At 51.9% G+C, this 14,315-nt stretch overlaps 9 protein-coding genes across 9 annotated transcripts; 5 read left to right on the forward strand and 4 right to left on the reverse strand.

Moving 5' to 3' along the window:
- Positions 1 to 402: 402 nt before the first annotated feature.
- Positions 403 to 1,617, forward strand: BDP55DRAFT_559613 (Dip2/Utp12 family-domain-containing protein; the record flags this gene model as incomplete). Its single annotated transcript, XM_060569915.1, has 1 exon — positions 403 to 1,617. The coding sequence occupies one exon, from the start codon at positions 403 to 405 to the stop codon at positions 1,615 to 1,617; it is 1,215 nt and encodes a 404-aa protein (XP_060425795.1).
- Positions 1,618 to 2,067: 450 nt separating this feature from the next.
- BDP55DRAFT_674858 (feruloyl esterase B) lies at positions 2,068 to 3,422 on the forward strand. Its single transcript, XM_060575688.1, has one exon. It carries the CDS (start codon positions 2,352 to 2,354, stop codon positions 3,315 to 3,317), a length of 966 nt encoding a protein of 321 aa, XP_060425796.1. The 5' UTR covers positions 2,068 to 2,351; the 3' UTR covers positions 3,318 to 3,422.
- A 497-nt stretch (positions 3,423 to 3,919) lies between these two features.
- BDP55DRAFT_752081 (uncharacterized protein) lies at positions 3,920 to 4,851 on the reverse strand (the record flags this gene model as incomplete). The annotated part of the gene is made up of 2 exons (XM_060580653.1): positions 3,920 to 4,624; positions 4,792 to 4,851. 2 exons carry the CDS (start codon positions 4,849 to 4,851, stop codon positions 3,920 to 3,922), a joined length of 765 nt encoding a protein of 254 aa, XP_060425797.1.
- A 474-nt stretch (positions 4,852 to 5,325) lies between these two features.
- Positions 5,326 to 7,044, forward strand: BDP55DRAFT_718562 (uncharacterized protein; the record flags this gene model as incomplete). Its single annotated transcript, XM_060578412.1, has 2 exons — positions 5,326 to 6,851; positions 6,962 to 7,044. Coding segments are annotated over exons 1-2 (1,410 nt in total), but the record flags the coding sequence as incomplete, so codon positions are not given.
- Positions 7,028 to 7,434, forward strand: BDP55DRAFT_674863 (uncharacterized protein). The gene has a single exon (XM_060575689.1). The coding sequence runs from the start codon at positions 7,082 to 7,084 to the stop codon at positions 7,319 to 7,321; it is 240 nt and encodes a 79-aa protein (XP_060425799.1). The 5' UTR covers positions 7,028 to 7,081; the 3' UTR covers positions 7,322 to 7,434.
- On the reverse strand, positions 7,361 to 8,602 carry BDP55DRAFT_559520 (uncharacterized protein; the record flags this gene model as incomplete). The annotated part of the gene is made up of 1 exon (XM_060569907.1): positions 7,361 to 8,602. A coding segment is annotated over one exon (1,242 nt), but the record flags the coding sequence as incomplete, so codon positions are not given.
- On the reverse strand, positions 8,359 to 8,997 carry BDP55DRAFT_674864 (uncharacterized protein). The gene has a single exon (XM_060575690.1). It carries the CDS (start codon positions 8,922 to 8,924, stop codon positions 8,685 to 8,687), a length of 240 nt encoding a protein of 79 aa, XP_060425801.1. The 5' UTR covers positions 8,925 to 8,997; the 3' UTR covers positions 8,359 to 8,684.
- A 77-nt stretch (positions 8,998 to 9,074) lies between these two features.
- On the forward strand, positions 9,075 to 11,203 carry BDP55DRAFT_696521 (uncharacterized protein; the record flags this gene model as incomplete). The annotated part of the gene is made up of 5 exons (XM_060577582.1): positions 9,075 to 9,081; positions 9,606 to 10,238; positions 10,272 to 10,367; positions 10,401 to 10,445; positions 10,635 to 11,203. The coding sequence occupies 5 exons, from the start codon at positions 9,075 to 9,077 to the stop codon at positions 11,201 to 11,203; spliced, it is 1,350 nt and encodes a 449-aa protein (XP_060425802.1).
- A 1,299-nt stretch (positions 11,204 to 12,502) lies between these two features.
- Positions 12,503 to 14,151, reverse strand: BDP55DRAFT_674866 (glutathione S-transferase). The gene is made up of 3 exons (XM_060575691.1): positions 13,858 to 14,151; positions 13,650 to 13,799; positions 12,503 to 13,563 (listed from the first exon to the last, which is right to left on the reverse strand). Exons 1-3 carry the CDS (start codon positions 13,867 to 13,869, stop codon positions 12,694 to 12,696), a joined length of 1,032 nt encoding a protein of 343 aa, XP_060425803.1. The 5' UTR covers positions 13,870 to 14,151; the 3' UTR covers positions 12,503 to 12,693.
- Between the last annotated feature and the right edge of the window lie 164 nt (positions 14,152 to 14,315).

A 14,315-nucleotide genomic window follows, 5' to 3' on the forward strand; every position in this document is an offset into this window, starting at 1 on the left:
GAGTCATCAACAGACTGCCCTTCAAAGTCAATAATGATCCCGTTGCTTACCTAGGTAGTGGTAGTTTTAGTGACATGCGCAGGTGCATCTCGACCTCGATGGATAGAAGCGAGCCTCCAATGGCATAAGCAATCGGCCAGTGAATCTCTCGGTGAAAGGTCTTTCCGGAAACCGAGATTTTCACCTCTTCGAGACTTGACAGCCCCACCTTGATTCATTATGTCAGCGTGACCCCCCGCGGGCGGTCGTGTGCATCGAGCCGGCAAAAAAATTGGTTGGCGGCAGAAAAAAAAAGTTCAAGCAGGTCTGTCGTTGCTGGAGGAGAGGTCCTAGATCACGACTTTTCCCACCTTTTTTTCTTACCACCCCATTCCCTCGAGATACCCCCCAAAACCCGTCACCATGTCCTCAAGGCGGAGATCTTCCGGCAAATTCACGGCTCCAGTCGTCAAGTCGACTCCCAAGGCTTCCAAGACCACAATTGACGAGAGCAGAGCCGCCGTCTCCGCGACAGACTCTCTGCAGGCCGCGCTCAAGGGCAACACCAACGAAGCGATTGAGATTTCTTCCGGCGAGGAGAGCGATGAGGATGTTTCGGACGAGGAAATGGAAGGCGCCGAGGTCGAGACCGGCAACGCAAAGAAAACCGTGAACGGCACCGCCACAGAAGAAACCACCACCACACAAACCAAGGCCGATGCCGAAGCCGGCGTCGCAGAGGACGAGGAGGAGGCAGGGTCGCCCACCTTTGGCGAGCTGATCCGCGGCACAATCGACGTCCCTGCCATGCTGGCGCAACAAGAGGACGCCAACAGCAAGGCCCTCGTCTCGCAATCATCAAGAAAGGGCCTCGAACCCGTGTCGCTATCCTCTCTGAGCACCGTCCTCACCCAGGCGCTCAAGACCGACGACACCGACCTCCTCGAGAACTGCCTGCAGACTAGCCAGCCCGAAGGCATCAAGCAGACGATTGAGCGCCTCGACAGCAGCCTTGCCGGCATCCTCCTCACCAAGCTCTCCGCCCGATTCCACAGACGGCCCGGTCGCGCGGGCAGCCTCATGGACTGGGTCAAGTGGACGCTCATTGTACACGGCGGCGTGTTGGCGACCCAGACCAAGGCCCTGGAGCGGTTAGTCACGCTACAAAAGGTCCTCAGCGAGCGCTCGCGCGGTCTGCCGAGCCTGCTCGCCCTCAAGGGCAAGCTGGACATGTTGCACGCGCAGATGGAGCTCAGAAACGGACGGCCACGTAGGGGTGACGCCGCGAGACAGCTCGAGGACGCGGATGACGAAGACGAGGAGGAGGAAGGCGCCATCTATGTTGAGGGCGAGGAGGACGCCGAGACGGCCAACGGCGCAAGGAATGCGCTGCTGGGAGACGACGATGACGACGAGGTCCCTGCTGCCAATGGCTTCGTTGGCGACTCGGATGACGAAGATGATGAGGAGGAGGCTGTGGCGGCGGAGGACGAGAGTTCGGGCGAGGAGGTTATTGACGAGGATGAGGTCGACCACAATGATGTTGAGGATTCGGATGAGGACGATGACAGCGACGCGGAGGCGGCACCGCCGACAAAGGTTCAGAAGACTGCTTCTTCGTTCGCAAAGAGAAAATAAAGGGGATGAGTAGGCTTCATGGGGAGTAGAGGACGGCGGGGTAGAAACGGCACATAGACTTGGCTTGGCCGACAATTGACATAATATTGTGCAATAGGGCAGAGATTGCGTCGTATGGAGTTATTGGTCAATCAAAATCAATGGGTATTTGGCAAGCAGCATCTCGTTCTGGTGAATTCGGTGATGACTATCGAACTCGTCGATACTGGGCCTTTGAGATTTGTGCTCATACCGCCGACAACAACAGGATCAGCTGTTTCACAGATTGATCTGAATTCACCTGGATTGTGTAATCAGTCAATTGTCTGTATCGTTTTCGAAGAAGACATCGCGAGCATAATCCGCATTCTCGGACTTCTCGCATCGATGAGACCCGGCTCACCACGGCTCCACATTCCCGCTTTGGGAAACGGAGCCACGAACCTCCATGGTTCATCTCCACCGACGATCTCCTCAGGCTCTACAACACCATCCCCGCCAACCACGCGCAAGAAATGCAACCTCAATCAATTGCAATACCAGTTGAACCAGTCAAATGAAGCACCATGAAGAGCCATCAAATACTAACCCTTCTTCTACCCGTATGCCCGGTATCGCGGGGTGACCGGGGTAGCTCTTCCCAAAGCACATAAGAAGCAGCTCCAATCCCACTGCAAAAGGAACACCAGCCCTCCCCTTGGCATCTCTCCCAGATCGCAGTTCCAAGACGCAGAGTTACCCCAGGCACATCCAAAATGCCCCCCCGTCTAGCCTGGGCAACAGCCCTCCTCCCAGCTCTCACAAGCGCCGCCTCCCTCCAACACATCACAACCGACTTTGGCCCCAACCCCACCAACGTCTCTTTCTACCTCTACGTCCCCGACTCCCTCATCCCTTCCGCGCCTCTCCTCGTCTTTCCGCACTGGTGCCACGGCAACGCGACCGACGCCTTCAACTATAAGCCCTGGCGTCCCCTCGCCGACACACTCGGCTTCGTCACGATATACCCCTCCACACCGCACACCGCAGATTACTGCTGGGACGTATCCTCGCCGCAGACGCTCTCCCACGACGCCGGCGGCGATTCCTTGGGTATCGTGAGCATGGTCCGCTGGACGCTTCAGAATTACGACGTCGATCCGGATCGGGTTTTCGTTACTGGGGTGAGTTCCGGCGCCATGATGACGAATGTTCTCGTAGGGGCGTACCCGGACGTCTTTGCCGCTGGCTCGGCGTTCGCAGGCGTGCCGTTTGGGTGTTATGCTGCGGATGGTATTGCCGTTTGGTCTGATGACTGCGCGAGCGGGCGGATCACGCATACTGGGGAAGAGTGGGCTTCCATCGTGGAGGCTGCGTATCCGGGGTACGCCGGTCCGAGGCCCAAGTTGCAGGTTCTGCACGGGGACGTAGATAATGTGCTGAATGTGACGAATTTCTACGAGGAGATCAAGATGTGGACTACGGTGCTGGGGACGGGAGTCACGCCGACAGAGGTCGTTGAGGATGATCCTGTTGAAGGGTGGACGAAGAGCGTGTATGGGACGAAGGGGCTTTTTGAGGCGTTTTTGGCACATGGGATTGATCATAATATTCCTGACCAGGCGGATGAGGTTGTGAGATTCTTTGACTTGGATTGTGTTGGGGAGAGTTGCTTCTCGCGCAAGTCGTTGCCTGTGCCGGGCACTTGTGCCAAGAGACGGCGCTCCTTAAGGGCTTACTAGCCTACCTCGAATATCTTGGATATGTGTGAGCGAAGTACTAGATAGTAAGACATGAGCTTCACATGGCAAGTTATACTTATATGCGCGCTATGTGTATTATACCAGTGGCGTATGGTGGTGCCCATTTTCAGCAATCAAGATTCGCGAGCCAAATTCATGATTTGCGGCTGCGGCCTTCAGAGACGAAGTCTGCTTGTCGAAAGCCACTAGATAGTCGAAACCTAAGGTAATTATAATACTTAGGGTTCAGAGAGACCACGATCAAGCAAGTTGAGCCTGCGGTTCGTTCAAGTCAAACAGAAAAGAGAGTTCACCCCCCAGGTGTTGAACTGGGGGCTACATCTCTTGGTGCACATGCTGGGATTTGTTGTTGACCATATACCACTCCACCACTCATCCTAGTTTGACCTGACCCGTCGACCTAGACGGGCGCCTGCTGGTTGTGGTGACGGAATTGGGATTGGGGGGGGGGGGGGGGGGGGGGGATTATATAGGCTTCTTGTGGCAAGATCTGGAAAGTACGGGCTTGCTTAGTCGACTAGGTATATTTTACGGAAGGTGAGGATGTTCTTGTGCACGCCTTCCTCTGAATACTCAGGTAACTACCAACAAACACCAGACTGCGTATGCCCAAAACTCTTCACATCATTCCAAGCCGGCGCCTTCTTCGTCTCATTCAGCACTACCATGGCACAATGCTTCGCATGCTCCCACGCGTGAACAACCATATCCGCCTTCGTACCCAAATTCAGCGCCGCAGCGGCCTGCAGCAAAAGATACATGCAGTGCGTCATATGATGCCCAACAGTCGTCCAAGCCGGTGTCAAAATCTCAAACTCATCCAGCTCGTCATCTGTTATCTCCGCCCCTGGTTTACCGTCCTCATCCCTGTAGAATACGAATTCCGGCTCCTCGCCACCGCCGAGTGCTTCAAAGACGGCTTGTCGGGCGTGCTCGAAGTCTTGCGTGCAGGCTGGTGGCATCCATCTGTTGTGCAGCTTGTTAAAGGCGCAGCCTCTGCGTTTGGCTTCGATGGTTGAATTGCCGCACCAGAAGTGGCCTTGGGCGACTTCGGCTTCCTTCATCCATTTGAGGACGTTGTCTTCGCCGTCTTCTGGCTGGGGGTAGCCATCTCGGACGGATTTCGGGGCCTGGGCGGAGAACGGGAGCCAGGATATGATCAAGGCTATGATGAGCACTGCCGTGGCACAACGCCATCTCCAGAGGGAGGCTTTGCTTCTCTTTAATTCTTGCGCCCATGCATCCCCTGCATCTCCCTTTTCGTCGGAATCGTCTAGCGGTATGTACTGTAGGTTTTCAGAGGACCACCAGCGGTGTTTCTTGTTGTTTTGGATGCTTTTTTGTTACCCCTGCCGTTCGGGGGACCTTCTTCGGTGCTCCTCTCCGCGCAAAGGTGATTCATCCATCATGAACACAAATCAACGAGGTTTTTTGTTCTGTTGGGTGGGCTCACTGGGTGCTCTGCGAATATCAGTAAGAGTTCTTGTGACTTTGGCAATGCAATCTTTCCCATAACATATATGCAACATCAAGGAACTAGGGGGTGGGAAACGGTACAGTATAGCACGCCTTCAATGTCGTCACTTACAAATGACCAATGGACGCGAAGTCTTTCGTTGGTAGAATCTTAACGCAAAGTTTCCGATGTAGATGCCTCATATATGATAATCCTGTGGAGTGAGATTTAATTCTACTTTTCTCGAGAATGCCTCTCAGTTATCATAATTCACAAAGTCAAGGTCGTCTCATAATTGACATTCTCTTAATGCACTACTTCAATACTGAAGGTGGGCTAACATTATGTTAAACTATTATTGGTAGTTCAATTGACTCTCGGTCCGAAGGTTCTTAATGGCCAATTCGGACCGCAGTTGCTCCACTCTAGACTAAGTTGGTTCTTGGGAGTCGAGATAGGAAGTGGTTTCCACATGCACGATTCAGGGATCAGAGGCGTCAGCGACAGCAAGTTGTTAACTCCGGGATGATGCAATAGTTTCGCGTCTCTTGTTGATAACTTCTGTTAACCATTGTGCCCTCCTACTTGTCTTTCTGAATAAATCTCTCTTCCACTGGTCAACACCATGACCATCCCTCACGCATTTCCATCTGATTTCTCATTATCTATGGTCCCGTGCCGACGGCTGCGCAAATGCTTGAGCAACACAAAAAGCATCATCGCCAGCCATGCTTGAAGATGCCACGATAAGACCCCGCCGGTGGAGTCGATCAACAAGTGGATGCATTACCTGCGCGCGATCGAAGGTCAAATGCTCAGAAGACCGGCCTACCTGTCAGCGATGCAGCCGCCTACAGCGACACTGTCAGTGGCGGGGAGACTATGTTTCCCTCCGAGAACGAAGGCGTGGGTTTGGCCCTGTCAAATCCCGCCTTCAATACGTGCCTCCTCCGATCTTGCCATCGAACAACATTACCAGGCATACCATCCAGGATACGCCCGAAAGCGACGAAAGCCCAATCGACTGGGGAGAGTGTCCCCCCTTGACATCAGTGGAAGAAATCGAGTCGACGACTACGACTTATTCTGTTATGAACAATACAACGCACTTTGACGAGCGTGTGGCCTTGGAGGTTATATTTGGTCAGAACGCGGCAGTGGCGTCACCTTTGGCAATGCTGAGCGCTCGACATATACCGTCCCGATGTTCAATTCTCTTTGACCCCCTGGAGCAGGACGCTCTCTACTTCTTCGAGAATGTGTTCGCAAAGTGTAGTCCCAAGACCTTTCTGTGGTCCAAGCTGGCTATCCTGCTTCACCATGCCTACGACGACGCCACGGTCATGCACCTATTGCTGGCTTCGTGTCTTGGTACCGTTGCTCGGAATCACCCAGACCGTATGGTTTTGACCTCCGCCAAGTCTCATTTCAAAATGGGTACTAGCAAATTTATTGACCGAACCCAAGACCCGACATGCAATTACACCAAAACCTTGATGGCCTTCTGGCTGTTACAGCTGACGTACCGTGCAATCTGGGACGATAAATGCCGTCGGGCTATGAAGAAGCTCAGTTCCGCCATGGCAGACTATATTCATAAGCATCGCCTTCTGAAGCTCTTCCATCCCGGGGAGAGCCCTATCGGAAATCTCTCTGGCAGCACGTCTCCTGGAAAGGACTCCGTCTTTGACACGCTGTCTATTCATCTGGTAATGCCTGCAAACAAAAGTCTTGTCGCGAGTCTCTTGCTATTCATTGCGTACGAGGACCTAGACTCTGAAACTTGCGGCTTTGGAGGCGACGTTTCTCGCCTGGTTCTTTCCGGCGATGATACATCTCGCTCCCTATTTGCGTGTTCTCGGAATGTCCACGTTGACTTCTTTGGGTCATTGTATCCATGTGAGGAGCTGATGGATGACGTGGAGCGGTCGAAGCCGCTGGAATTCCACTTCTTCGCAAACGTCTGCCTTGATCGACTGCACCGACTCCGCGCATCATCCGGCGATGATGTAGACAAGCTCAAGGGCATAGTTACCACGCTGCATCGCCTACGAGAGGTAAGAAAATAGTCTTTCCTGAACTTCACTTTACATCCTGAAGAACACACGCTGGCACGAGCGACAACACTGGCTGACCTTCTGTGGCCTTTCTCCGGGGGGCTGAACAGGAACATTCGACCATATTCCGCTTGGCAGAAGCCCCAAATTCAGCTGACGCAAAGTTGATCACAACATCCTACAACATCGTGGCCCACTTCCATGCTGTGCTAGTCTGTGTTCTAAGTACCATGGCTTCCTCTTCGCCATCCGAATCACTCCAACGAGATCTTGCCGTCGCTAAGGACGATCTCCTCCGCATGATATTCCGGATGATTACACAAAGCCCAGACAGACCGTTCATGTGGAGAAATCAGTGGGCGGTGTTCATAATGGCGAAAGAAACCGACGACATAATCCATCGGGATTGGTTGTTACAAAAGCTTCGTGACAGTAGCTACGCCGTGTTATTGAAAGAGGGCAGTGAGTAGAACTCTAATCTGGCGGCCTAGCTATCGAGTAATCCTTGCTCAAGCCCTGTTGCCACAAGAGCAAAGCTTCCTGACAGGTGCGCTGATCCTAGAGGAATCCTTCGTAATGAGAGACATTTCCTCCTCGAGAGAAATCTTTAACCTCCTCTCCGTTACATTTTCTTCAAACTCCCGTTGAACCTTGGACGCAACCCCGTCGTCGGTCAACACAGCCCATGCAGATCTTGCTAGAGCATTGGCAACAACAAGAGTTCGCTCGTGTGCTGATTCGGCTCCGGCAGCTTCCGTGAAACCGGCAGTATGATTACTCTGCCCTTCCTTGGCCTCAATTCCGTAGATGGGGTGAATAACAGGGACGACACAGCCAACATTCCCCTGATCAGTTGCGCCAGAGATGACGTCCTTAGTGTCCACATCACACCACATGGGAATACCCAAATCTGCCGCAGCATCGGCAAACACTAGAGAGAGCTGCTTGTTTGGGCGCAGGGGCGCATAGAAGACATCATTCTCAACCTGCATCTCGCAGCCCGTGGCGATAGCGCCAGCCCGGTAATTCGTAATTACACGATCACGCAGCTCTTTGGTCTGTTCAATGGTTGGCGCACGTACAGTGTAGTCGACAGCAGTAAAATCAGGAATGATGTTGCTTTTGACGCCGGCATCCGTGAAAATGCCATGGACGGTGGCATCCTTCGTCATCTGCTGCCTCATCATGCTGACGCCGTTGTAGCCGAGAACAGCAGCGTCGAGAGCATTTACGCCCTCCCATGGCGACACAGCCGCGTGCGCAGGCTTGCCCTTGAACTTGATTCTGAAGCTAATGGCCGAAACGTGGTTGACAAAGACGTCGCCTTGTTGGCCTTCGTTGCCGTAGGCAAATAGGGGAGCCGGGTGGGCCATCACGCAGGCCGCGACACCGTCATATGCCCCCTTACCGACGAGCATGCCCTTGCCACAGCCGCCTTCCTCGGCCGGAGTACCGAGGAGTCTCACGCGTCCAGGTTTGCCGGACGCCTTCAGGGCGGCGACTGTGGCGAGGAAGCCCGCTAGGGATGCGGTTGCGATGAGGTTATGGCCGCATGCGTGGCCGATTTCAGGGAGCGCGTCGTACTCGGCGTTGAAGACGACCAGACGACCGCCTTCTCCGAATTCGGTCTCCAGAGATGTAGGAATGCCGTATGCGTGAGGGGTGACTTTGAAGCCAAGCCTCTCCAGTGCCTTGATGAGGGCGTCGTGCGCGTGGAACTCTTCGTAGTTGAGTTCAGGATGGTGGAATATCTACAATTTCGAAACCATAATTAGCTAAAATACACCATCTGCGGTCGTAGTTGTGCCTCCACTGGTTGGCCTCAAACGGCGGTCATTGGGACGACTCACGTCTAAGTTTACCTCTCTCAACAAGGTTTTGGCATTGCTGATGGCTTTCTCCATTGCAACAGCAACCTCTGGGGTCATGGTGGTCATGTTGGGGACGGATTGAGATGTTACAGGAAGGACGCGAATGTTCATGTTGGCTTGGTAGACTGAGATAGATTGATGCTGTCTGCCGCTTGTTGAACAGGGCCAACCTCATTACTTCAACATGCGGCGGGAAGGTCATCTTTAAATAGAACCCTCACAGCTGGCTAGCACAGGACTGATTTGCAATGACTTCAATTTCTTCTACTAAGGATGATCGAGCAAAATTGCGACATGCCGCGTCCAAATTGTCGTCGGATTACAACTTGGGACTACAGATAGGATGTGGCCCATGACTGGTCAGAATTGCCGACCGAAACAATCGTTGACTCCACTTTATGCTATCGTTCCTGGAGAACTGATTGTCGCGTGACATCCCAGTAATCTCTTCGTCACCTAATAACCTCGGAGATGTATGTTTGCCTAGATCTTGGGGTGACTTTGTCTAGTTATCATCAATGACAAGAAGCAAAGGGGCTCAGTAGTATATTATCGAACGTCACTACACCCCAAAGGTTTTGCGCGCGGGGCTGCAGAATGCAATTCCAATACACACAGTTGCGTTGTTCCTGGATTGAAGCTAAGCACAAAAGGTTTCGATCTTTTCAAGAAATTGGCCATATGATCAGAATATCCCCACCTAGTCCACTGGGGATCAAATCTGCTGTGAAGGAATCGACGCACTGTTTTCTCACACTTCCTCCCAACTCTCCACTCATCCATTTCCCCGCTCGTTGCTCATTCCTCGGCGGCCATCTGATGGCAGCACGACGATTTTCCCCAAGTTACCCTCATGATCTGTGCAAAAGTCTTATGGAGGCAGAAATCAAGGCGAAATCCCCGGACCGCTCTGGTCTCAGGTGGGTGCGGAACAATCTGGACTATCTCGAGCCTCGATGGACAATCAATCCTGACATGACAGCCATCATGGAGACCGCAAAGAGGACCCTCGACATCCAAGGTCCTTGCAGCATCGGGTTCCTGACAGATAGTACCTTCAATAAGCTTTATGTCGTCGAGTCTGCGGGTCAGGAGGTCGTGGTACGGGTAACACTCCCTATTGAACCATGGTTGAAAACCCTGAGTGAGATTGCAACGTTAAGTTGGGTCCGCCAGAACACCAGTCTACCTGTCCCAGATATCTTGGCTTACACAGCCGATCGCTCCAATCCCATAGAGTTCGAATGGATCATCATGAACAAGATACCGGGCGAGCCTCTGGCTGATGTATGGAAAGAGATCCCCTACTCAGCCAAGGAACAGCTTATTCTCCGCATTGCTTTGTTCTTCTCCGAAACCTTCGAAAGTCAAATGCGAGGCATCGGCAATATCTTCCCGGACGTGCCCTCAAGGCAGACTTCAACTTTGTCCAAACTTGATGCAGCAACAATCTCCTGTGCACTATCCAATCTCTCTGCGGCAGCCGACTTTCCTAGCCAACGGCCACATGAGAACTGTGAGCAGTTTGGTCAAGGTGATGACCTATTAGCAGAGGTTGGGACATCTTCTGCGCCTAGCTTCACTGTTCAGAGGTTGGTATCTTATTCTTTCATCGGCGAGCATCCTTACTCAAAACTTTCCTGCGGTCCTTTCGCATCCAGCAAAGAATGAATGTCAGCTCGACTGGACTTTGTAGAGCTCGATTGCAGTATTCGTCTGCGTCGTTTCCAGAATTCAGACCGCCATTACCGGCCCGGGGAGAATAAGATCAAGGAAGACAACCAAATCCGAGCAACAGCGAAGGAAGACGACGCCAAAGAGGAGATCGAGCATGCGGTGGCCGAGGAACACACAAATCAAAAAGAAGAAGAAGAAGAAGAAGATAGAGAGGCGGACGACGAAAACGAAGAAGGTCACGATGATGTGGAGTTCCTTGAGACAGCTATGATTCTTATTACAAGGCTTCGGAACCATCTGAAAGATGCATTTCCTTCCACCGGAATCGAAATGGCGTCGACAGTCATCTTTCATGGTAACATGGATAGCCGCAAAATTTTGGTTGATAAAGTGGGAAATCTCACAGCCGTGGTTGACTGGGAATGCGTTTCAGCTCTACCATTATGGATGGCCTGCCAGTATCCGCCCCTCCTACAAAGCAAACCACGTGATGTCGAGCCAAATAAGAGCAGTTATCAGCACGACGAGAACGGAGAAGTGACGGCGCTCTTCTGGGAACATCTGGAGCATTATGAACTTACTCAGTTACGTCGGGTATTTATCGTGGAAATGGAAAGGCTACAGCCTGAGTGGGTGGCCATTCATAAGTATACTCACCATCAGAGAGATTTTGAGCTCGCTGTTACACTATGCGATGATGAACTCTTTATGAATAGAGTTCGGAAATGGTTGGATGACCTGGATTCGGGCGCTGAAGTAGTTGTTGGGCTTAGAGAACGCCTAGATACTGCGTGTGATCTTTGAGAGAGCTGTTATCTTGGTTGCGGTTCGAGATAATACGATTGTAGTTGTGTCTCGAAAAGTTTACTAAGTCTTAGACACGATGAGAGGCTTCTATCCAACTAATCTTGCTATGATTATGTTCGTTGACTTAAAACATTGAAATCGTTTTCGCAGATACAAGAGAACCTCACACGGGCCAACGACATGCATGAGATCAAAAATCTCGCCAAGAATCTTTCCGTCGCAGTGGATCAAAACCTGTTGATTACATCCCTGCACGCTGTTGGGATCTGCCAACTTCGCCAGGGTACGGTGGAAGCGGCTTTATAAACCGGGCACGCCTGCTACCGCCCCCTTCGCCTTCGCTATACGGTGGCCCCGGAAAATGGCCTTGGCCATAGACATGCCTGCCATTTCCGGTGATCCCTCGCCGGTCTTCGAGGGCCACGGCGTTGCTAACATAATCGTTGTACCTGTGCATAGTGGCTTCCTCTCCAGTCTTGGCTCTCAGCCTGCCCCATACCATCAGTATTAGAAAGACAAATACTATGGCAACTAGAGAGATGCCGGCGATTGGGCCTGGGCGTATGTTGTTCCTGTAATCGTCGCCAATTTCTCGTTTGACATGGTGATTCGTGGTTATAAAGGCCATGTAAGATATTCGAATTCCGAAGGTTTTCAGGATGTTGAGAGCGGCTAACGGTGGCATTGAGACTGTAAAGTAATCCGATGCTCTTTGCACGATGTCAAGAGTTGGAAATGTTATGGAATGCAAGCTGTCTTCTTAACTTCGGTGTCAGCTTTCGCAGTGGCAGCCGGGAAAGCAATCGGCATTAGTACAAGATGTCGAATCTACGTTTTCCATTGCAACAGCCACACTTGTAGTTCAATCGTTCCACTGCTCTTATATAGAAACTTGAAGACTATTAAGGCTGACTGTCAAAAGCCTCTGCTGGTAGACCCAGATGAAGGTCTCATCAATGGTCTCATGGCCTCAAATCGGGCGAAATGCTCTGCCCGGAAGGCTGGACAACTTCTAGCAGTGGCAAAAAGCGGCCAGACGATGTTTAAATCTGTTCGCCTTGCTACGCATTTGATTCGTTAAAACATAATATGACACCAGAATCAATGGGCCTGTCGCCAACCAACGCTGAGTGCTGATGGTCGCAGCTCCCCGCCTCATTTGCACCGCCGCAGCCACGAATTCTGCCTGCTTGGCTGGCCATGACTTTTGCCCGGGCATAGTCAGATGCAGATTTCGGAAAGTTTTAAAATGCCGAAGAGCCTTCATCAGAGTGGAACCACGTAACCCTGCACAAGTTACTGGGAATTCTGGTAAATTTGAGAGGCTTCTGGGATACATGATAGCCGCAGTGATACATAGCGATCAGCCTGATAACACATGCGGCAGAAACGATGAAATCACCGCAATATCCAGGTAACCTGGCAGTCGTGCTGAAATTATACAGTCCTGATTATCTATTCAAATCCAGGCTCTGTAATGAAGACAATTACGATGCCTTCAGCTTCTCCTCCTCCTTAAGCTCGTGAACCAGAACGCGGGGGCCCTTAGGAATAATAAGCGGCCCAGTGATCCCCAACACTCTCGTCCTCGCACCACCATACCCTTCCTTAAATCTCGAAACCCACGTATCCGTCGTACTGAAGAACGCGCCATGCGTCCTCCCGCTCTGATCCCAGTACAACCTTCTGAACCAAAGGTGCAGGTTCGGGTAATCGTTTCGGATCGTGCCCAGATTACACATGAAGATCGGGACATACGCGACGTCAAAGCGAGCAATCGTCGGGAATAAGCGGACATCAGCCTCAGTAATATGATCGCCAGTCAGAAAAGGCCGGTCCTTGAGGATATCCTCCAAGCGATCCAGGGATTTGAACAAGGCGTCGACGTTCTCCTCGTAAGCGGACTGTGTAAACGCAAACCCGCTCTTGTAAACACCGTTATTAACAGTGTGATACACCCACTCATTGATCTCATCAATCTCCTTACGCTTCACCTCAGGGTACAGCCCCCCGCCGGGTCTACTCCCCTCGCGATCCGCCTCGGGAAGGAGGTGGTCAAACTCGGTGTAGAGCATGCGGATGATCTCGCTAGACTCGTTGCTGACGAGCGTGTGTGCCTTTTTATCCCAGAGAACAGGCACTGTGACGCGCCCGTCGTAGCCAGGACTCGCTTTGAGGTAGAGCTCCTTGATCGTCATGAAACCGTAAACAGGGTCGCGTGGGAGGACGCCGAATTTGGCTGCCTCGGGGCTGTCTGTGAAGTGCCAGCCTTCCTTGCCCATGCCCATGTCGGCGATGTAGAGGTCTACGACGTCCTCTAGGCGCTTGAGAGCGCGGACGATCATGACCCGATGGCACTGGTTGACGGTCGTATTAGCATGGGGTGCCTAACTTGACGAGCGCTTGGTCATCATGTGGGTTCTTGTTCTGTTTGAGTACTTGCCCATGGACACCCTGGGCTGACGTAAAGCGCATAGCGACCTTTCTCAGCTGGAAAGTCGGAGTTGGTATCTTTCGAGATGAAGCTGCGGAATTTAGCTTCGGTGCGCTCGAAGCTCCCGCCTTTCCCGGGCTGGTATCGGATGGGGTCTTTCTGTAATGAAGTCATTAGCGTGCATGTTTTTGGAATCATTGAATACATGCAGCCGTACCTCTTCACTCATATTAAGTTAGTGGTAAAAGAATAGTTTTTGAGTAAGAAGGGATGTGGAATCCTCGATAGTTGATCAATGGGCGATATCAGATCTCATATAAGTGCGATCACGTATTAACACAACTTGAACCGGTGGGATTCAAAGTGTACTGTGGCGTGATGAGGGGTCTTCTATTAGCGGCCTAGGTGGATTGCTTTCTTAAGAAGCACATGAAGGGAGTAGACGTGCTTCCAAAGGTGAAGATGACGTAAAAATAGACTTCTTCAACTTCCCCGCTCTGGAACGCTGCATCAGTCCCGCGCGGTTCGGAACTCCGAGCGCTCGTGGCGCGCGGGACCGGCAGAAGTAGTTGGGATGGAAGTCCAATTTGTCAGCTTTGTCTTCACGAGTCTACCGGTAGTCTGAAGTTCATAAGCTTTTAGCATTGTAGGAATGATTACCTTTTTGACTTCCCA

The sequence above is a fragment of the Colletotrichum godetiae genome (assembly GCF_030913485.1).
Source record: "Colletotrichum godetiae strain CBS 193.32 chromosome Unknown BDP55scaffold_43, whole genome shotgun sequence".
Classification (NCBI taxonomy): Eukaryota; Fungi; Ascomycota; class Sordariomycetes; order Glomerellales; family Glomerellaceae; genus Colletotrichum; species Colletotrichum godetiae.